The 17,931-nt window shown below is 40.3% G+C and overlaps 1 protein-coding gene across 1 annotated transcript in view; it reads right to left on the bottom strand.

Annotated features, from left to right (window-relative positions):
* Positions 1–7,475: 7,475 nt before the first annotated feature.
* Positions 7,476–17,931, bottom strand: part of SCLT1 (sodium channel and clathrin linker 1) — a 240,923-nt gene continuing 230,467 nt past the window's right edge. The window contains exons 20-21 of the mRNA XM_055405199.2: positions 14,338–14,433; positions 7,476–10,736 (exon numbers count right to left, since the gene is read on the bottom strand). Of these exons, the coding sequence (XP_055261174.2) occupies positions 10,674–10,736; positions 14,338–14,433 (159 nt within the window). The 3' untranslated portion in view covers positions 7,476–10,673. The remainder of the gene's footprint in view (positions 10,737–14,337; positions 14,434–17,931) is intronic.

Here is a 17,931-nt window from a genome sequence, read left to right as displayed (position 1 = left end):
TTCTAAAGTGTCATTTGAAATCTGGTTTTGCTAAATATTTAGATTTACATGTACACACTGTCTCCTGTGATGGTACACGTCGGTCGTCTCACTGGCATGGAGACTGCTGGGTACCTGACGAGACTGGATGAGCACTGGATGGGCTGCTTTCTGGTTCAACTCTGGTGGTGAGACCCTGACAGATCACGGTTTGATCTTGGTGTCCCCTTGGAGTTCTTTCCAGAATACAATGGAGAGTCTGAAAACAACCAGTTGAAGCAACTTAGTCAGGTTGTAGAGATGGGTTTAAAGGCTAAACTGTAGTTTACCAGCCACGTGACCTTTGCCAAGTCACCTAACAAATTATAAGCCTCAGTTTTCCCTTCTGTAAAAAGAAGAGTGACATCCCACCATCTTCTTGGGGTTGCTCTGGTATTTAAAGCAAGCTCATGGAGCATCTCATAGAAAGCATGCAGTAGGCAGTTAGTTTGGCTGTCATGTTTATGATTAGGAATAAGAAACTTATTTTTCCAACATAATGTTGACTGGTAAGCCTTCTGAGGCAAAAAAAAAAACATGTTACTCCTGAACGACCGACAGGGAGACTATTAAAAATTATTTTTCAAAGAACGGTTTCATTAAACGCATTATTTTGATCACAGAATTCCACAGTATTAGGGTGAAAAAGAGATACCTCCATTCTTTACAAAGAAGATCACAGCATTAATTAGGCAGTGGCAGAACCGCGCCAACCCCAGTTCTGGTTTTCTAGTCTGGTGTTCTCCCAGCTGGAAAGTCTCTCCTCAACCTCTACACGGAGGCATTAGCATGTAATGCAATGCACCTCTGTGCTGCGAACAGCCAAAGAGGTGAGGGTTACACAGAGATTAATTCTCATATATATTACGATGGACAGGAGCCACAGCAGGGTAGTGGTACAATTCCTAGTTTCAACTTTTGTAAAACTAGCCAGTGGTGTTTTCTTTTTTTTAATAATACGAATTGCTGTTCATCAATTTGGCTAAAAGCTTGTTTATTTCTCCTTGTTCCTCCTTAGTGACTATTTACTTCCGTGTTGCTTGCTCTGAGTAAGACCCCAGAGAGAAATAACTGATGCTTCCTACAAGGTCTTCAAGTTGAGTAACCACAATAGTTCCCAAGGGAAATTAAGTCCCCAAGAGCCAAAGGAAGGGCCTTTTGCTGGCAGCTATGCAACACGTGATGGGAAGCGTGGCGCTAGGGCCCATGTTCGTGGTTTTACCCAGATCACTTAGAAAACAGCTACCTGAGACATTCCCCATCTGCAGCAAACTGTGCAATGAACTTCAAGGTCGAAATCTTAAGTGTGATTTCCCTTCAATGTTCAGAGCTGCATCTGATGATGTACTGTGGTCTGGGGGAGACCAGACCTTTGACTGAAAAAGAGGGTAAAAGCAAGTGTGCTATCTGCTTCCTTGACACTGTCCGTTCCCTAGGCTGCCGAGTGGCGTCGCCGCAGTCCAGCCTTTCCTGAGTTCTAGTGCCCTGCTTGTCGGGCACTTCCTTTTTGACGTGTGCAGGTGCTTGAGATTTGGGAACTCATCTTTTTTCTATGCCCTGCCTTAACAGAATGCCATCCAGGCCTGGAACCTACGTGTATCTCTCCAACTCCCGTAGCCAAATGGTGATCTCGCTGTACATATTATACAGAGTATCTCTTTAGTGTTTCTTGCTTCTTGTTTCCCACTGCCCGTTGCCGCATAGTTGCATGGCATCTCTTGCCTGGATTATTGCAGCAGCCTCTATCTGGTTTCCCTGATTCAAGTCTTGCTCCTCCCAGTTAGCTACAGCCTTGCCATCTCCATAGTGATAACTTCCACAATAATAGCTGACTCTATCATGCCACAAAGTCATCAGAGAACCTCCAGACTCCTGCAGATGGTTACCCAGGGCTTATCAAACGACAGAAGCACTGCTGGGTATTTTATGCGCATTACTTTATTTAAAGCTCACAGCATGACAAACAGGGATTAAGCAGCGTGCTCAAGGTTGGTAGGTGGTAGAACCAAGCGTCTCCAGTCTCCAGCCCCAGGACCCTGCTGCCTCTCAGAATAAAGAGAGCATTCACATAGACTAGTTCGTGTGTTTTTGAGTATACTAAGAATTTTATGTGTGAACTTTAACGAACTTCTATAAAGAAAAGCTAATTATCTTGGTTTAAAATACTATGTTAATGTACTGGTTGAATGACTATGAACATAACATGATATATATTTGGCTTGTGGTCAGTTTAGTCCATACCTTCTAGGGAGAATGGGATTAGTTACTTTAGTGTCCTATACATTTGTAGGACACACATGCACACACGTTTACAGATATAAAATATAAGCATATATGATAAAAAAAATAGCACTCTATCAGGAATGCAAATAATAATTTTCTCTATATCCTGACACATTACTTGGAAAGTTAATCACCTAAAATCACACTGTTTCTTAACAATGACTGCAATTAGAACTAACATTTAAAAAATTTAGATTGATGCTATGCAAAACCTTCAAATCAGTATTTTTGTGATATAAAGTATATAATCTGGTTAGCTTTCATAAATAAGTCAAGTAAAGCCAAATTAAATAGCAAAGGAAAAAGTATACTGTCCTTCCTAATGTGCCACTGATGTATCCCGATATTGTCACTACTACTTGGCTTATATAGTCTGAGTCTTAAATACGACATTAATTATGGGTTAAGTGTGGTTATTTTACCTGTTAATCTGGCTGATGATTCTGATTTCTGGATTAGAACCACGTGAGACAGTTTCTTCACAAAGCAGATCTTTTCTCTGGTGTTTTTCCTCCTCCGTGCAGTCTTTCCTCCTTTTCTTGCTCATTTTGGCTCTGCTTCAGCTTTACGGTTTGAATCATTTCTCTTTCATATGAAATGCTGCTGGGCATATCTTTGCCTCAAATAGTCCCAAATACTCAAAGTAAGTAAATACCTTTCAAACACCATGCTTTAAAATACTATGCTTACACTGACTCAGGAAATCATACAATATTGTATCAACCACTTTATAATTGCTAAACACAATTTAACATACATTTATTATTTTTTGGTAGATATTTGGTAAATAATTTTTTTTGGTGAAATTGTTACCACCTATGAAAAAAAATCTGTCAGTATGTTTTTGAATCTGTCTCCTAAAGCAAAGGAAATAAACCAAAAATAAACAAATGGGACCTAATTAAACTTAAAAGCTTTTGCATAGCAAAGGAAAGCATAAATGAAAGCAACCTACTGAATGGGAGAAAATATTTGCAAATGGTATGGCCAACAACACAACAGTTCAAAATCATCAGTTCTTTGGCATTCAGCCTTCTTTATGGTCCAGCTCTCCCAGTTGATGCTTTTGACTGTGATGTTGGAGAAGACTCTGTCTCTTGGACAGCAAGGAGATCAAACCAGTCAATCCTAAAGGAAATCAACCCTGAATATTCACTGGAAGGGCTGATGTTGAAGCTGAAGCTCCAATACTTTGGCCACTTGATGTGAAGAGCTGAAAAAGACCCTGATGCTGGAAAGATTGAAGGCAGGAGAGGGGGATGACAGAGGACGAGATGGTTGGATGGCATCACTGACTCAATGGACATGAGTTTGAGCAAGTTTCAGGAGTCAGTGATGGACAGGGAAGCCTGGTATGCTGCAGTCCATGGGGTCGCAAAGAGTTGGACATGACTGAGTGACTGAACAACAATAAAATGGTCAACAAGGGGTTAATATCCAGTCTATATAAACAACTCATATAACAACAGAAAAACAATTAAAAAATGGGCAGAAGACTTGACAGTTTTCAAAGAAAGAAATTCAGAAGGCCAACAGGCACAGGAAAAGATGTTTGCTAGTCATCAGGAAAATGCAAACCAAACCCACAAGATCTCACCTCACACTTGTCAGAATGGCTACCGTCAAAAAGAACACAAGTAATAAATGTTGGCAAAGATGTGGTTGGTTGATTGGAATATAAATTTCAGAATGGAAAACAGTATGGAGTTTCCTTTAAATAACTAAAAGTAGTTACTATATGATCCAGCAATTGCACTCTTTGGCATATATACATCTGGAAAAGACAAAAACTCTAATTCTAAAAGACATACACCCCGATGTTCATAGGAGCATTATTTACAATAGGCAAGACACAGAAGCAACCTAAGTGTCCATCAACATGAATGAATAAAGATGTGGAGTGTGTATACACACACAAATAAGCATATAATAGAATACTATTCAGCCGCAAAAATAATGAAGCTTTCACATTTGCAACAACATGGATAGACTTGGAGGGTATTATGCCAAGTGAAGTAAGTCCGAGACAAATACCACATGATATCACTGTGGAATCAAAAAATACAACACACTGGTGAACATAACAAAGGAGACTTACCAATACGGTGAATCAACTGGGCTTCCCTGGTGGCTCAGTGATAAAGAATCCGCCTGCCAATGCCGGAAACACAGGTTTGATCCCTGGGTCAGGAAGATCCCTCGGAGGAGGAAATGGCTACCTGCTCTAGTATTCTTGCCTCGAAAATCCCATGGACAGAGGAGTCTGGTGGGGTCCATGGGGTTGCAAAAAGAGTCAGACATGATATCCAACTAAACAACAAACTACCAGCGGGGAGAGGAAGAGGAACATACAGGGGTAGAGGATTAGGGGGTGCAAACTATTACATATAAAATAGGCTGCAAGAATATACTGCACAATGTGGGGAATATAGCTAATATTTCATAATAACTAAATGAAGCAAAACCTTTAAACACTGTGGCTCTCTACATGGTATGCTTGTAATATCTTGCACAACTATACTGCAATTAAAAAAAGCTTAAAAGGCAATCTAAAAAGGAAAATCTGGAAACATTTCAAGGAAATAACCCACTAATTTATATAACTTCCTTTGCTTAGATCTGTATTTTTCACTACAGTTACTTGACTTTTTAGGTTATGGCCAATTTCTTTTCAAGATTTGAAAAAATTCCACTAGATACGCAAATACTTTTCTCAGGAAGTTTTCTATGTAATGCATAAAGTTTGATAACCAAAAGGGCTCTTTGGGTTAGAGTCAGAATCAGAAAAGGCAAGGAAAGACCCGGTCACAGCTCTGACTCATTATAAGGTTGATGAATGAAAATGTGAAAGAAGTTTTCAAAATCTGTTTTGCACCTGTTATTTCCTATCAACAACACGAATCCATCAACTAAAAGGAAAGAATGGACACTAGTCAGAATTACCTGACGTCTAGGATGAAGTCCGTGTATGAGGGAACCAAGCTGTTTACCGTGAGGTCCAGTTTCCTTGACCAGGGGTCTCAAGGAGCCTGTAGAGGCAACTGCTCGGTCACTGTCAGGGAACGGGGGAGGCGTCACAGGCACGGGTTCCGCAGACCAAGGGTGCAGTGTTGGTAGGAGAAGGGATCTGGGTTGGAGACACCCAGTCCATGACCCTGGGCTAGGTGTCTGACTTTCATGACTACATCTTTAGAAAAGGAATGATGACACGTCCCTAGCAGGGCTGTTAGATTATATGAGATAATAAATATAAAATGTTAGCACAATGCCTTGCATATTGTAGGTACTCAATAGGCATACGTTATTAATACAGATCAGCAAGGTTATTGTAGATCCAGGGAAAGATTCTCCGGTGGATCCAATGGTTTCTTTTGGCCACTTGTAGAAACATGAATATAACCGCCCTTACTCGCCTTTATCTCCTAGAGCACAGTTTCCATGACAGGAAATCCTAGTCTCATATTTTTAATCTTCACAGATTTAAGTGCTGACAGATTTCCTTATACATCACATTATACTCTGATGGCTTTTTTATTCTTTGAAAAAAGGATGAAAATAGGGACTGAGAACTTCCATGATGTCACACTACAAAACTCAAGCATTTAAAATAAACGTAAAAGGAACAAACAGTGATTACTAGGATGCTACATGGATTTACTAAGAAGAAATTTAACTTATCTTTTCAGACAGGATTACTAGATTAGGTCTGGAAAGTGTGCCAGTTGTGGCATAAATGAACCTTCTTAGGAAGAAGCCTAGGTCTCGTTGGATGTTTTTGTGATCGCGTGGAAGCAGCAGACAGTGTATGGGCTACACTGAACTCAGACTGGCCGTGCCTCATGGGTCCTGGGTGCCACCTGTCACAGGAGGCAGGGGTTGGTAGGCTGTGAGCGCCTGACTACTCAGGTCGGTCTAGTTCTTATTTGTTCAGTGATTTTCATGAAAATATGGGTGGCAAGTTCATCAAAGCGATAGATGGACTTCACTGCAAGTAAAAAAAAAAATTGTCATGGATGCAAGAAATATAGCAGCAAAACAAAATTAAATAGATGCAGTTCCTATGCTTATAGGTAACAAACTGGATGGCAGAATGAGGAGGTAAAATGATCTCACTGTAGTAATATAATGAAATTTAGAAGAGACAGAGGACCAGTTTGGCTTCTGGGGCAAAGATCTGGCTGAGCAACAAAACCTTGGGAAGAGACTTAAGATTTCAGTCAACAGTATGCTCAGTGACTTTCTAACAGTGTCATTCAACTTCTAAAAAAAGCTAACATGATTTTAAGTTGCATTAAATGGAAGTAGGGAGACACCAGAACAGTGAGATTCTCACTTTTTTCTCATCCTAAATATGAATGAGAAATCTTATGAACATTTTCCTGAATCACTAACTACAGTAACTCTCACAGCAGGTTTCCAGTTCTCTTCTCAGGGTGAGGGAAAGGGGAGGGGTATGCACTGTGAAACCACACCCATCCCCTGGGGATTCTAAAAAGCTGCTCCCTAACCCCCACTTGGGCAGGGATCACTCACTCTCTCCCCACCGCTCTCAGTCATCACCCAGAACAAGGTAGTTAGTAGTCCATACCTTGAATATAATGTTTGGCTCTGGGCCTAAGACTGATGCATCCCAAGCACACCTGGTTGAAGCAAGGTGCTCACAGTACCTAATGAAGGGGCGAAGGACGGCGAACGTCTTCAGAGATCAGTGACTGGCTGGCGCAGGGACTCAAAACCAAGTTCTCTGCGGAAACGCAGATGCCTACTAAGTGCAAGGAGAACATGAGAATTATTTTCCAAAGGCTAAAGATCTGCCACGTGGGAGATGGTCTAGACGTACTCTGCTGCACAAAGTAGAACTAAGGCAGGAGACACAATTCAGGTCAGAACCTTCTAGCCGTCAGCACTGCTGGAAAGTTTGATTGGGCTGAACCTGCCCGCCTGGCCCAGTGAACTTCAACAGCTGGGCACATAACATTGCTGATGTGTTACTGAAAAATGAAGGTGTGAACTTTCAGAACTTGTATTTAAAAAGCAATAAACCAGAGCAGATTCAAAGTTATCTCTGTGACGTGTTTCTCATTTGCTTACATTCCAATATACTTTCTGAGGGGAAGAAACATACAGAGTAGGTTAGAGTGAGGGAGCAGCTACGGGAACACGGGGCACATGGGAATTTTTGTGGTGAACCCTTGGGCTAGAAAACCACTCAGTGTAGATTTTTTTCTTGGTATTATAGTTGGATGGGTGCCAGTGTTGTAAAGAATTACTTTAAATTTGCCTTTCCATTCTACAATTTTTGTTATCTAAGTAAACATATATTTACTTAGTTCTTCCTTCCATAAATACTAAGAACATTAATATTGTCACAAAAGCCATACATTTTTTTAAGCTTTAAGAGCTGGCAGGGGGACTTCTCTGGCGGTCTAGTGCTTAAGACACCACGTTTCCACTGCAGGGACCATGGGTCCCACCCTGGGTTGGGGAACTACAGATCCTGCATGCTGCATTGGGTGGCCAAAAAAGAAAAAAGAAGAGCTGGTAGGGGACGGATTTCATAGGCTGCGCTGGGGTGCCACAGGGTCCGTCTCCCCTCTGTACACATCTCTCTATGTATATACACATTTTTAAGTAAGCTAAAAAAATTAGTCATTATTTTTGATTAAAGGGTTTATAGAAAAAGCTCATTACAGATTTATTTTGAGAAAATTGATAAAACACATTATGGTTAAAGAACAGAATTTATAATAAAATGTTTAAAAGTGTTTTTTTTTTCAGTCTTCCTTGGTTTGTCGGAGAGTTGGCTTGGCAGGCTGTGCAGCTATGAAATATTCATATTTGCTGAATAAACGAATGACTGAATTGTTACTAATGTTCGCCCATAGTTCTCACATCAGAGGAGAAATTACAAGATTGTTGGCTGCCCAGATTTGCATATTTGTATACAGACTGAAGAAGAGGTAATCATATCTCTTTTCTTTCTCAGGGAGACACAAAAAAGAAACATGAATAAATAAAATGAACTAGCTATGTTAGCCCCAATTTCAGATTTATGCCATTTCTTTTCTCTCTTTCCTATTCATTTCCTCTGTCTCCTAAAATAAAGTTCACAGAGTAAATGATACTTACTGTCTGTGAAGTCAAGGCTGACCAATATGAGGAATGTCCAAAACAATACTACATTTTTACATTAAAAATTACCAAACTTTTCTGGAAGAAAAATCACCATACATGTTCAGTTCTGTTGCTAAACATAGCTTAAATCTGTTCAAACTGAACAGAGATCAGAAAGGCCGTTTATCTGCATTTTAGCACCATATCCTTTCCTTGGAGAATATCTAAGTCTTCAAGAAAGACTGCCAACTGCAGTGGGGTCATTAGGATTAAAATGTAGAGTACATTTTACATTTACCTTTAGCCCAAAGTTTGGAGAAAGCACTTACGCTGAAAGATTTTATCTTGAAGAAAAAAGTCTGGAAAGTTATATTATCTTTTTAGAAAAAGATACTACTACTTATATTTCATTTGTCTAGATTGTTACTTTCTGAAGTGTTTTCTCCTACAGTCTCATTTTTTGGTCAGATACAATTCTAACATTTTCTCTGATTAAAAGTTTAAAAAATAAACATTATATTCTAAATATAAATATGAACATAACTCTTATAACCCATTCTGTGAATGACACAGGAGGGAATTTAAATAGTCAAATGAAAAATCTTTGAAGAAATGGAAATAAGCTGAGCGCCTACCTGCCATTTAACTGTCATGTCTGTATTATCATCTCATTATTGCATCTGACACCAGCGACCATTTGCTCCCTCCTGCCTAGATTCCATCCACCCTTTAGTTTTTATCATACTGGATTCTCTTGGTTACCAGCCTCTCACTGCTCCTATTCAGTCTCCTCCAATACATTTCTTCCTGATCTCATTCAACCAATAAAAACATTTGCTAAGGTCTCTCCTTAAAGACTCTTTTTCAGTTTTTAAGCAGACAGCTCTGAACACCTTCCGTGCTCTGGGAGCCATGCTGAGTGCTAAGAATACAACGATGAGTGGAGGACAGGTCTGCTCTCAAGGAGCTTGTAGTCTGTTGGGGAGGAGATAATGTTAAAGTAAAAGCTTCAAAAAGAGTTACAGATTTTGTTAGGTGCTATACAGGAAAAAAACAGAGCATAGATTAAGAGCAATACAACAAAGGGACCTTACTGAGTCTGGGGAAGGCAGCCTGAGGCAGGGGTTTGTGGGGAGCTGCACACTTGAAGGATATGCAAATGGCAAAGTGTGAGCAGAGACCCTGTGTGGAGAAGGAGGATAACAGAACGATGGGAGGCACAGAAGGGCTTCGTCAGGGACAGAGCACAAGCAACGGAGGGGAGGAGGTAGTGACGGTACATCACACAGGGCCTCGAGGCCAGCCCCGACCCTCGTGGCTTCAAATCTCAGCTCCAGCAAAGAACCCATGACTACCTCAATTTGTTGGCACCAGTCCTGAACTTCCGACTGCTGGTCGGACATTTACACACGCACATTCTCATGCCGCCTCACTGTCTTTGGACTACCGCAATGGTCTCCGAACTTTCTGGCCAGGTGCAAACCCACCTAAGCCGATCACAGAAAGTAGGGAGCACCCCATTCAAACTAGCAGCAGAGAGTGAGTGACTGCAGAGGGTCTATGAAACCAACAGGATGGCAACAGTTCAGCACCACGCAATCTCAGAACTTAGGATTCCCTTTGATCCATACTGCTTTGAGTAACAGCAAAAACAAAACAAAAGAACACCTCAAAATCCAAAACCCCAGACAAATGAGAACTTTCCCAAACTCTTAAATATCAATATTTGATAAATACTGAAAAATCACATAAGGTAAAAACGAATCACTACAATTATACATTAAAATACATGACAGCATCATTTTAGGAAGTACATAATTTATTACATGTGAGTTCATAATAAAACGGATACTTGGGAACTTTAAAAATGAATTATGAGTAACAGATGTGAAATTCTCAAATCCTGAAGTCTGAAATACTAAAATTCTTGCATTTTTTTAAAAAACTCTTTCTCATGATTAGCATAGTTTGAAAATTATGACGCTTTTCCAAGGGAAAAAGGAGGAATTAAAAAATAGACACGTTGATGAAGGCAATGTGTTCTTCCCAGCTGGCTTTATTCTCCACTGAAGCTCAATATCGGATTATCTTTTCTTTACTTACAGGAAGCTGTCACTCTTCTGTTTTCCAATAGCTCTCCAAACAGAATGGAAAACACTTGTGGAAAATGACCCTCTATGTAGGTTTTACCATTTTAATACACTTCTGGTCAACCGCTTCCCCAATTCAAGGGTTCTGTGAGTGAACGCTGAATAATTTTAAAGATTTTCCAGATTCATCATGGAGGCTGCTTTTCTTCTCTGCACTGTAATCGCACTGAGCTGCAATTGAAATGAACAATCAGTAAGTAGTTAACTTTTTCTATGGAAAATCTTAGACTAGTACAAAGTGTAATGCCTTACAATTACTGAAAATAACTTTATTGAAACGCGTCTTGTAAGAGGCCACTTCTTGTGTTCCTTTCTCTTTTACTCTTGAGACTTTAAAATGATTACACTAGAGTTATGTGTGTCAAGTTTGACTTTCCATAGCTCAGTGATATAGTTACAATTCCAAAACATATTTAACGGATGGATGAAAGGCATCGAGATAAACATTAACCAGGAAAGAGACTAGAACACAAATTAAGTGCAAGCCAGCACAGTGCAGGGCTGAAGATAAACGGATGACGACAGGTCACAATAAGTCTACTGAGAAAATAACCCTTAAATATTAGGCTGGAACTGATGACACAGACACAAGGGGAAAAATACCTAACGGTACAAAAGAGCGTAAAGCATAAAGGAAGGCTTCCCACCGCCCTCCCTCATTCCACACCCCTCTTTCCAGATACAGCCACCGCTTCCAGCCTCTAAACAAGTTTCTTAAAGTGTCCTACGTGAGAATACATGCACATTATTGCTTCACTTTTTTTGAAGAATGATAAAAGTACTATACACAGCTTTCGTTTTTTCCCCTATAAGCAGTCTCCTTTACTACATCTGTCTTTTATCTTCTGTACGCTCTGCTCCACTGCAGCCCTTCTTTTTGGGTGTTGATTAGCCACTCTGTTTAGAATATGAGCCTTTGATCATATACTGCAACTATTTTTCTCAGTTTGTCACTGACGTTACTTTTTTACGCAGAGATTTGAAATCTTACATAGTCACATTAATTTATTTTCATAGTTTCTAGGTTTTGTGTCACCACACCGGTTTTTAAAAATCCCATACGGTGAAAAGAACACAATGTGACATTCAGTAGTTTAGAGCAATTCACTTAGAACACCTAACCATCTATACCGTCATCCAAAGATGGATGAAGGCCTTATAGAAAATGTTGATCAGAATAGCAGTTTTGAGCATGACTGGGTGACTACAGTGCAGGGTTTGTGCTGAGCCAATGAGGTGACGCTGGACTGCCTGAGTGAAGACAACACGTGAGACACACAATAATCTTTTAACCCCTTTGCTTTACTAAATATCAAGCCCTTAGTAGGATATTATTTCTAACAGCAGTTCCCAATTTCTGGAAGAATATGGGAAAGTTAGAAAGGATTCAGAGAAGGCAAAGATAAAAGATTTTTAAAAATTGAATATATGTCTTAGAAAACAAAGTTTATGAGTTGAATACTTTTAAAATAGAAAAAAAAAACAACACAAAAACTAACCCCAGGGAATAAATTCCTCTTTGTGTTTGGGGAAAATGGTCAGTGATTACTTTCTGGCTTCAAATGAGAACAGAATGGCAGGAACAAAAAATTCAAGGACAAATCTGTAAGGCAGTTACTGACAAAACATTTTAAAAAAGGCTCACAAAGAGATTAGGAGAATCTCTGCCATTGGAGAGTTTAAATAACAGGAGAAATATTAGTGTGGACTGCTGAGGTTTAATGATGTTGGGAAGGGGATGGGAGTAGATGCCAATTGGATTATATCATTAAGGTTCTGTGACTGGACCCTTGTTACTGTCCAACTCCAGGGAGCTGGTTTTAAGTAGGCATTTTCTTTACCACAGGGTTTCCCTTGTGGCTCAGCTGGTAAAAAATCTGCCTGCAATGCAGTAGACCTGGGTTTGATCCCTGGATTGGGAAGATCCCCTGGAGAAGGGAACAGCTACCCACTCCAGTGTTCTGGCCTGCCATGGACTGTATAGTCTATGGGGCTGCAAAGAGTCGGACACAACTGAGCAACTTTCACTTTCTTTACCACGGTCCTTAAAAAAGATAAACTTGAAGCTTTAAAGACTGTGATGTAGAAATTTAATTTCTATGTATCTAATTACCTATTTACCACTTAATGACCATGCTAAGAGCTTTATATGTGTATCTCCTTTGATCTTTCAATAACTCTTTCAGGGAGGTGTTATTATCCTAAACATGAACAGACTAAGGCTTAGAGATGTTGAAACTGCCCAAGGTCACATAGCTAATTAATGGTACGAGGTCATTTGCCGGATACCAAAATACTTCCACTCAAGATACTGCCCTGAACATGTTGGCTCCTGTAACCTTAATCTAAATGAATAGATGAATTCTTAAATAATTAGCTCATCCATCAGTCCATAATTTCATAAGAAATTAAACTTACTTGATAAAACTATAATTACTTTTAAGAAGGAAAGGTAACAGAAGGGCAAGTTATGATTGGATTTTAAGAGCCATGCCATGCTCATACCAGAAGCAGATTAAAAAAAAAAAATCTATAAATATCACAAACTGAATTCCGTGAGTATTTACGGTTAACTGCTTTACTATATCGGAGAAGGCAATGGCAAGCCACTCCAGTACTCTTGCCTAGAAAATCCCATGGATGGAGGAGCCTGGTAGGCTGCAGTCCGTGGGGTCGCTAAGGGTTGGACACGACTGAGCGACTTCACTTTCACTTTTCCCTTTCACACACTGGAGAAGGAAACGGCAACCCACTCCAGTGTTCTTGCCTGGAGAATCCCAGGGACGGGGGAGCCTGGTGGGCTTCCATCTATGGGGTCACACAGAGTCGGACACGACTGAAGTGACTTAGCAGCAGCAGCAGCAGCTTTACTATATATGAAATTATCCAAGAATAATGTTAATTATTAGATTAATAATATCTAAGAATAATGTTAATTTTGATTGAAGCAGTAAATTTATAACCAAATATAATTAATAATACACTTGGTTTGTTTCTATCTAAACTGTCTGTCTCCAGCCTATCTTTATAATCACTAAACTCCTCTCATTTTGTTCCTAACAGGAGAGACTGTTTGCTCCTATTTTAGAACAAATGGCCCATTTCATTTATATGATATGTGAGCATTATGAGTAACTGCCCCTTATTATTTCATGGATGTTCTGCATTTTCTGCTCTATCTCCCATTGGACAACTTTTATGTGGTATTTGAGATTTATATGGTCACATACAAAAGTGCATTAAATGAAGTTAAACTGATAAGCTAGGTAATTTTTTTCTATTTAAAAACTGCAATAAAAACAGTTAGTGCAATTTGGAACACTATATTCAAAGCAATGTAATTCACTTTCAAATCTCTCAGTGAATACCTGCCTAGTTTTAGGCAGAACATAATTCTAGAGCAGTGCTTATTGTGAGACTGTGAGAGTTGTTCTATATGATGCTGGCCAATATGACAGTCATAGTAGCTTCATGCAGTTTTTGAGCATCTGAAATCTGACTAGGGTGAGGATTTCACTTTAATTGATTTAAATTTAAACAGCTGCTAGTGGCTACAGCTATCCACACTGGACAGTGCAGTTCTAGATTCAGGTGATGTTTATTTCTGTTTCTAAAGTTTACTTTTTTAGTCTCAAATATTAAAGAGACTAATTTTAAGTAGCTTAGTCAAATAAAAATAAAATACTAGTTCTCTGGAAACTGTTGAGGAATTTTTTTCATCTGTGACTTACTGAGACTCTCATCATCCAGGAATAGTGAGGATGCTTCCTACCTGCTGGGAGGCCGAAGCTGCTCTCTGTTCCGCTTCACTTAGTCGCCTCTGAAGTCTGTCGGATTTTTCCTGATGCTCTAGAATTAACTTCTCATTCTATTAAGGGGAAATATAAGACAAGTTAGAAATCTGTATGTGGCATGGAGGTGTTTCATGGAACTATCAACGAAAAATCTGAACATCATTTTATCACTTATAAAATGCAATGACAATATATCTCCAAATTCATATTTTTCAAGTTATGAACGCCAAAGTTCAAAGCTGGTTTTACATTATGACTAAATTGGTGTCCTTCCCACCCCACACCACCCCCCTGGCCCCGCTGTCACAAACCACCAAAGAAAATGAATTAAATCCAAAGCAAAGTGAACCTGAAGTTAAGATGAGAACATTCAGTTTGAGATGCTAGAAAACTGCTCTGCCATCACCTGTGAGCATGGCAGCACAGCCCTGGGCCTCACAGCAGAGTGTCAGGAGGGGCGGGCTGGGGCTGAGACTCTGCACTTCTGTCAGGTTCTCGGGTGATGCTGACACTGTTGGCTGGGGCACTCGGAACCACTGTGCTCGCAGAGCTTCCAGGGAAGTGGTGACATCGTGCACACATTATTAAAGTCAAGGAGCAGAAAATACTCATTCCAGAAATCCTGATTTTTACAGAATTAGACTTATCTTAGGGCTTCCCTGGTGGCTCAGCAGTAAAGAATCTGCCTGCAGTGCAGGAGACCCAGGTTTGATCCCTGGGTCAGGAAGATCCCTTGGAGAAGGGAATGGCAACCCACTCCAGTATTTAGCCTACACAATCCCATGGACAGAGGAGCCTGGTGGGCTACAGTCAATGGGGTCACAAAGAGTCAGACACGACTGAGCAACTAACACTTGCACTATTCAGACTTATCTTAAATGATTTATATGCTGAAAATACTATTTAAAAAAGAGAAGGTGGGGAATTCCCTGGTGGCTCAGTGGTAAAGAAACTGCCTGCAATACAGGAAACATGGGTTTGATTCCTGGGTCAGGAAGATCCTCTGGAGAAGAAAATACCAACCCACTCCAGTATTCTTGCCTAGAACATGCATGGACAGAGGAGCATGGAGGGTCAAGCACAATTTAGTGACTAAAACAACAACAAACAACAGTAATAAAAGGAGAAGAACTCTTTTCCAAGTTTCCCAATACATCTGCATATATCAGAGGGTATCTATCAGGGTCAACGGAGTTATTAAGGCACTAGTAGCAATGGCAAGCCACTCCAGTACTCTTGCCTAGAAAATCCCATGGATGGAGCAGCCTGGTAGGCTGCAGTCCGTGGGGTCGCTCAGGGTCGGACACGACTGAGCGACTTCGCTTTCACTTTTCACTTTCACACATTGGAGAAGGAAATGGCAACCCACTCCAGTGTTCTTGCCTGGAGAATCCCAGGGACGGGGGAGCCTGGTGGGCTTCCGTCTATGGGGTCGCACAGAGTCGGACACGACTGAAGTGACTCAGCAGCAGCAGCAGGGGTTGCGTTTCACAATAAACTGTGGAAAATTCTGAAAGAGATAGGAATACCAGACCACCTGACCTGCCTCTTGAGAAACCTGTATGCAGGTCAGGAAGCAACAGTTAGAACTAGACATGGAACAACAGACTGGTTCCAAATAGGAGAAGGAGTACGTCAAAGCTGTGTATTGTCACCCTGCTTATTTAACTTCTATGCAGAGTACATCATGAGAAACGCTGGGCTGGAAGAAGCACAAGCTGGAATCAAGAATGCCAGGAGAATTATAAATAACCTCAGATATGCAGACACCACCCTTATGGCAGAAAGTGAAGAGGAACTCAAAAGCTTCTTGATGAAAGTGAAAGAGGAGAGTGAAAAAGTTGGCTTAAAGCTCAAAATTCAGAAAACTAAGATCATGCAATCTGGTCCTATCACTTCATGGGAAATAAATGGGGAAACAGTGTAAACGGTGTCAGACTTTATTTTTTTGGGCTCCAAAATCACTGCAGATTCTGATTGCAGCCATGAAATTAAAAGATGCTTACTCCTTGGAAGGAAAGTTATGACCACCTAGACAGCATATTAAAAAGCAGAGACATTACTTTACCAACAAAGGTCCATCTAGTCAAGGCTATGGTTTTTCCCTTTGTCATGTATGGATGTGAGAGTTGTACTGTGAAGAAAGCTGAGTGCTGAAGGATTGATGCTTTTGAACTGTGGTGCTGGAGAAGACTCTTGAGAGTCCCTTGGACTGCAAGGAGATCCATCCAGTCCATCCTAAAGGAGATCAGTCCTGGGTGTTCATTGGAAGGACTGACGCTAAAGCTGAAACTCCAATTCTTTGGCCACCTCATGTGAAGAGTTGACTCATTGGAAAAGACTTTGAAGCTGGAAGGGATTGGGGGCAGGAGGAGAAGGGGACGACAGAGGATGAGATGGCTGGATGGCATCATCGACTCAATGCATATGAGTTTAGGTGAACTCTGGGAGTTGGTGATGTACAGGGAGGCCTGGCGTGCTGCGATTCATGGGGTTGCAAAGAGTCAGACACGACTGAGGGACTGAGCTGAACTGAACTGAGGGGTTGCATTATATTTAAAGAAACACCCTGAAGCTCTTATTCTCTGGGCTTTATGTGACCTTACTTGGAGTAGGTTCTTTGTTGATGACGGAGTTAAGATGAGGTCTTTACGGTGGGTTCTAATCCAATATGACCAGTGTCTTCATAAGAAGGGGAAAATAAGACGTACAGACTGACATGTACAAAGGCAAGAACATAGGAAAACACCATTGGCAAGACAAGGGATGCCTAAGGCCACTGGAAGTGAGGAGGCCACTGGAACTGAACAGACTGTCCCCCAGGGAAGTAAGAAGGAACCAGAGCTGCTGACTTCCTGAGTCTGGACTTCTGGCCTCCAAAACTGTGAGACAGTCAGTATCTGCTGACTGAGTCACCCCAGCCTTTCTTCCTGTTAGAGCAGCCTCAGGCAACTACACAGGCATCATGACTGTCAATCTGTCGCAAAATGGTGTCATGCAGACAAGTGCAAGCAGTCTATCAATTAAAAAATGTATTAGCCTTCTGCACGCTTACTAGCCTAAAAAAAAAAAAAAGTCTGTGCAGAATTATTATACAGAATTATTATATAGTTTTTTTGAACTAGATAGTTCCTGTGTCCTAACATACAAGTGTTAACAGTGAATGTCATGCCTAGTAATAGAAAATACTGAAATAACAGTATCCTGTTAAAATGTGCTTATTCTATTTCTTATTGTGCCCAAAAGCAAAATTAAATTGTATGAAGAGAACTCTATTAGCAGCTCCAATTTACCAAGATGTTTAAATATGTAGTCTTAAATTTAAGAGATATATCATTAACATTAGTGAAAACCTGAGGAAAAACTGCCATCTTCTATAATAATCATTTTCATAGTTACAATCAGATGATATATAAGGTACATATTTTTCTGTGCTGCTACCATAATAGTGAAGGCAGAGTCCAGATTAGATAAATCATAATATATTCAACTGTTCTTTTTTTAACTGATCATTTTAGTAGCTTTTGATCTTCCAAAAAAATTAACATTACCGTGTTGAATATTTTCCTTTA

Source organism: Moschus berezovskii, chromosome 19 (assembly GCF_049115385.1).
Source record: "Moschus berezovskii isolate FMDL1 chromosome 19, NW_MosBer_1.0, whole genome shotgun sequence".
Lineage (NCBI taxonomy): Eukaryota > Metazoa > Chordata > Mammalia > Artiodactyla > Moschidae > Moschus > Moschus berezovskii.
This window is presented reverse-complemented; position numbering and strand designations above follow the sequence as displayed.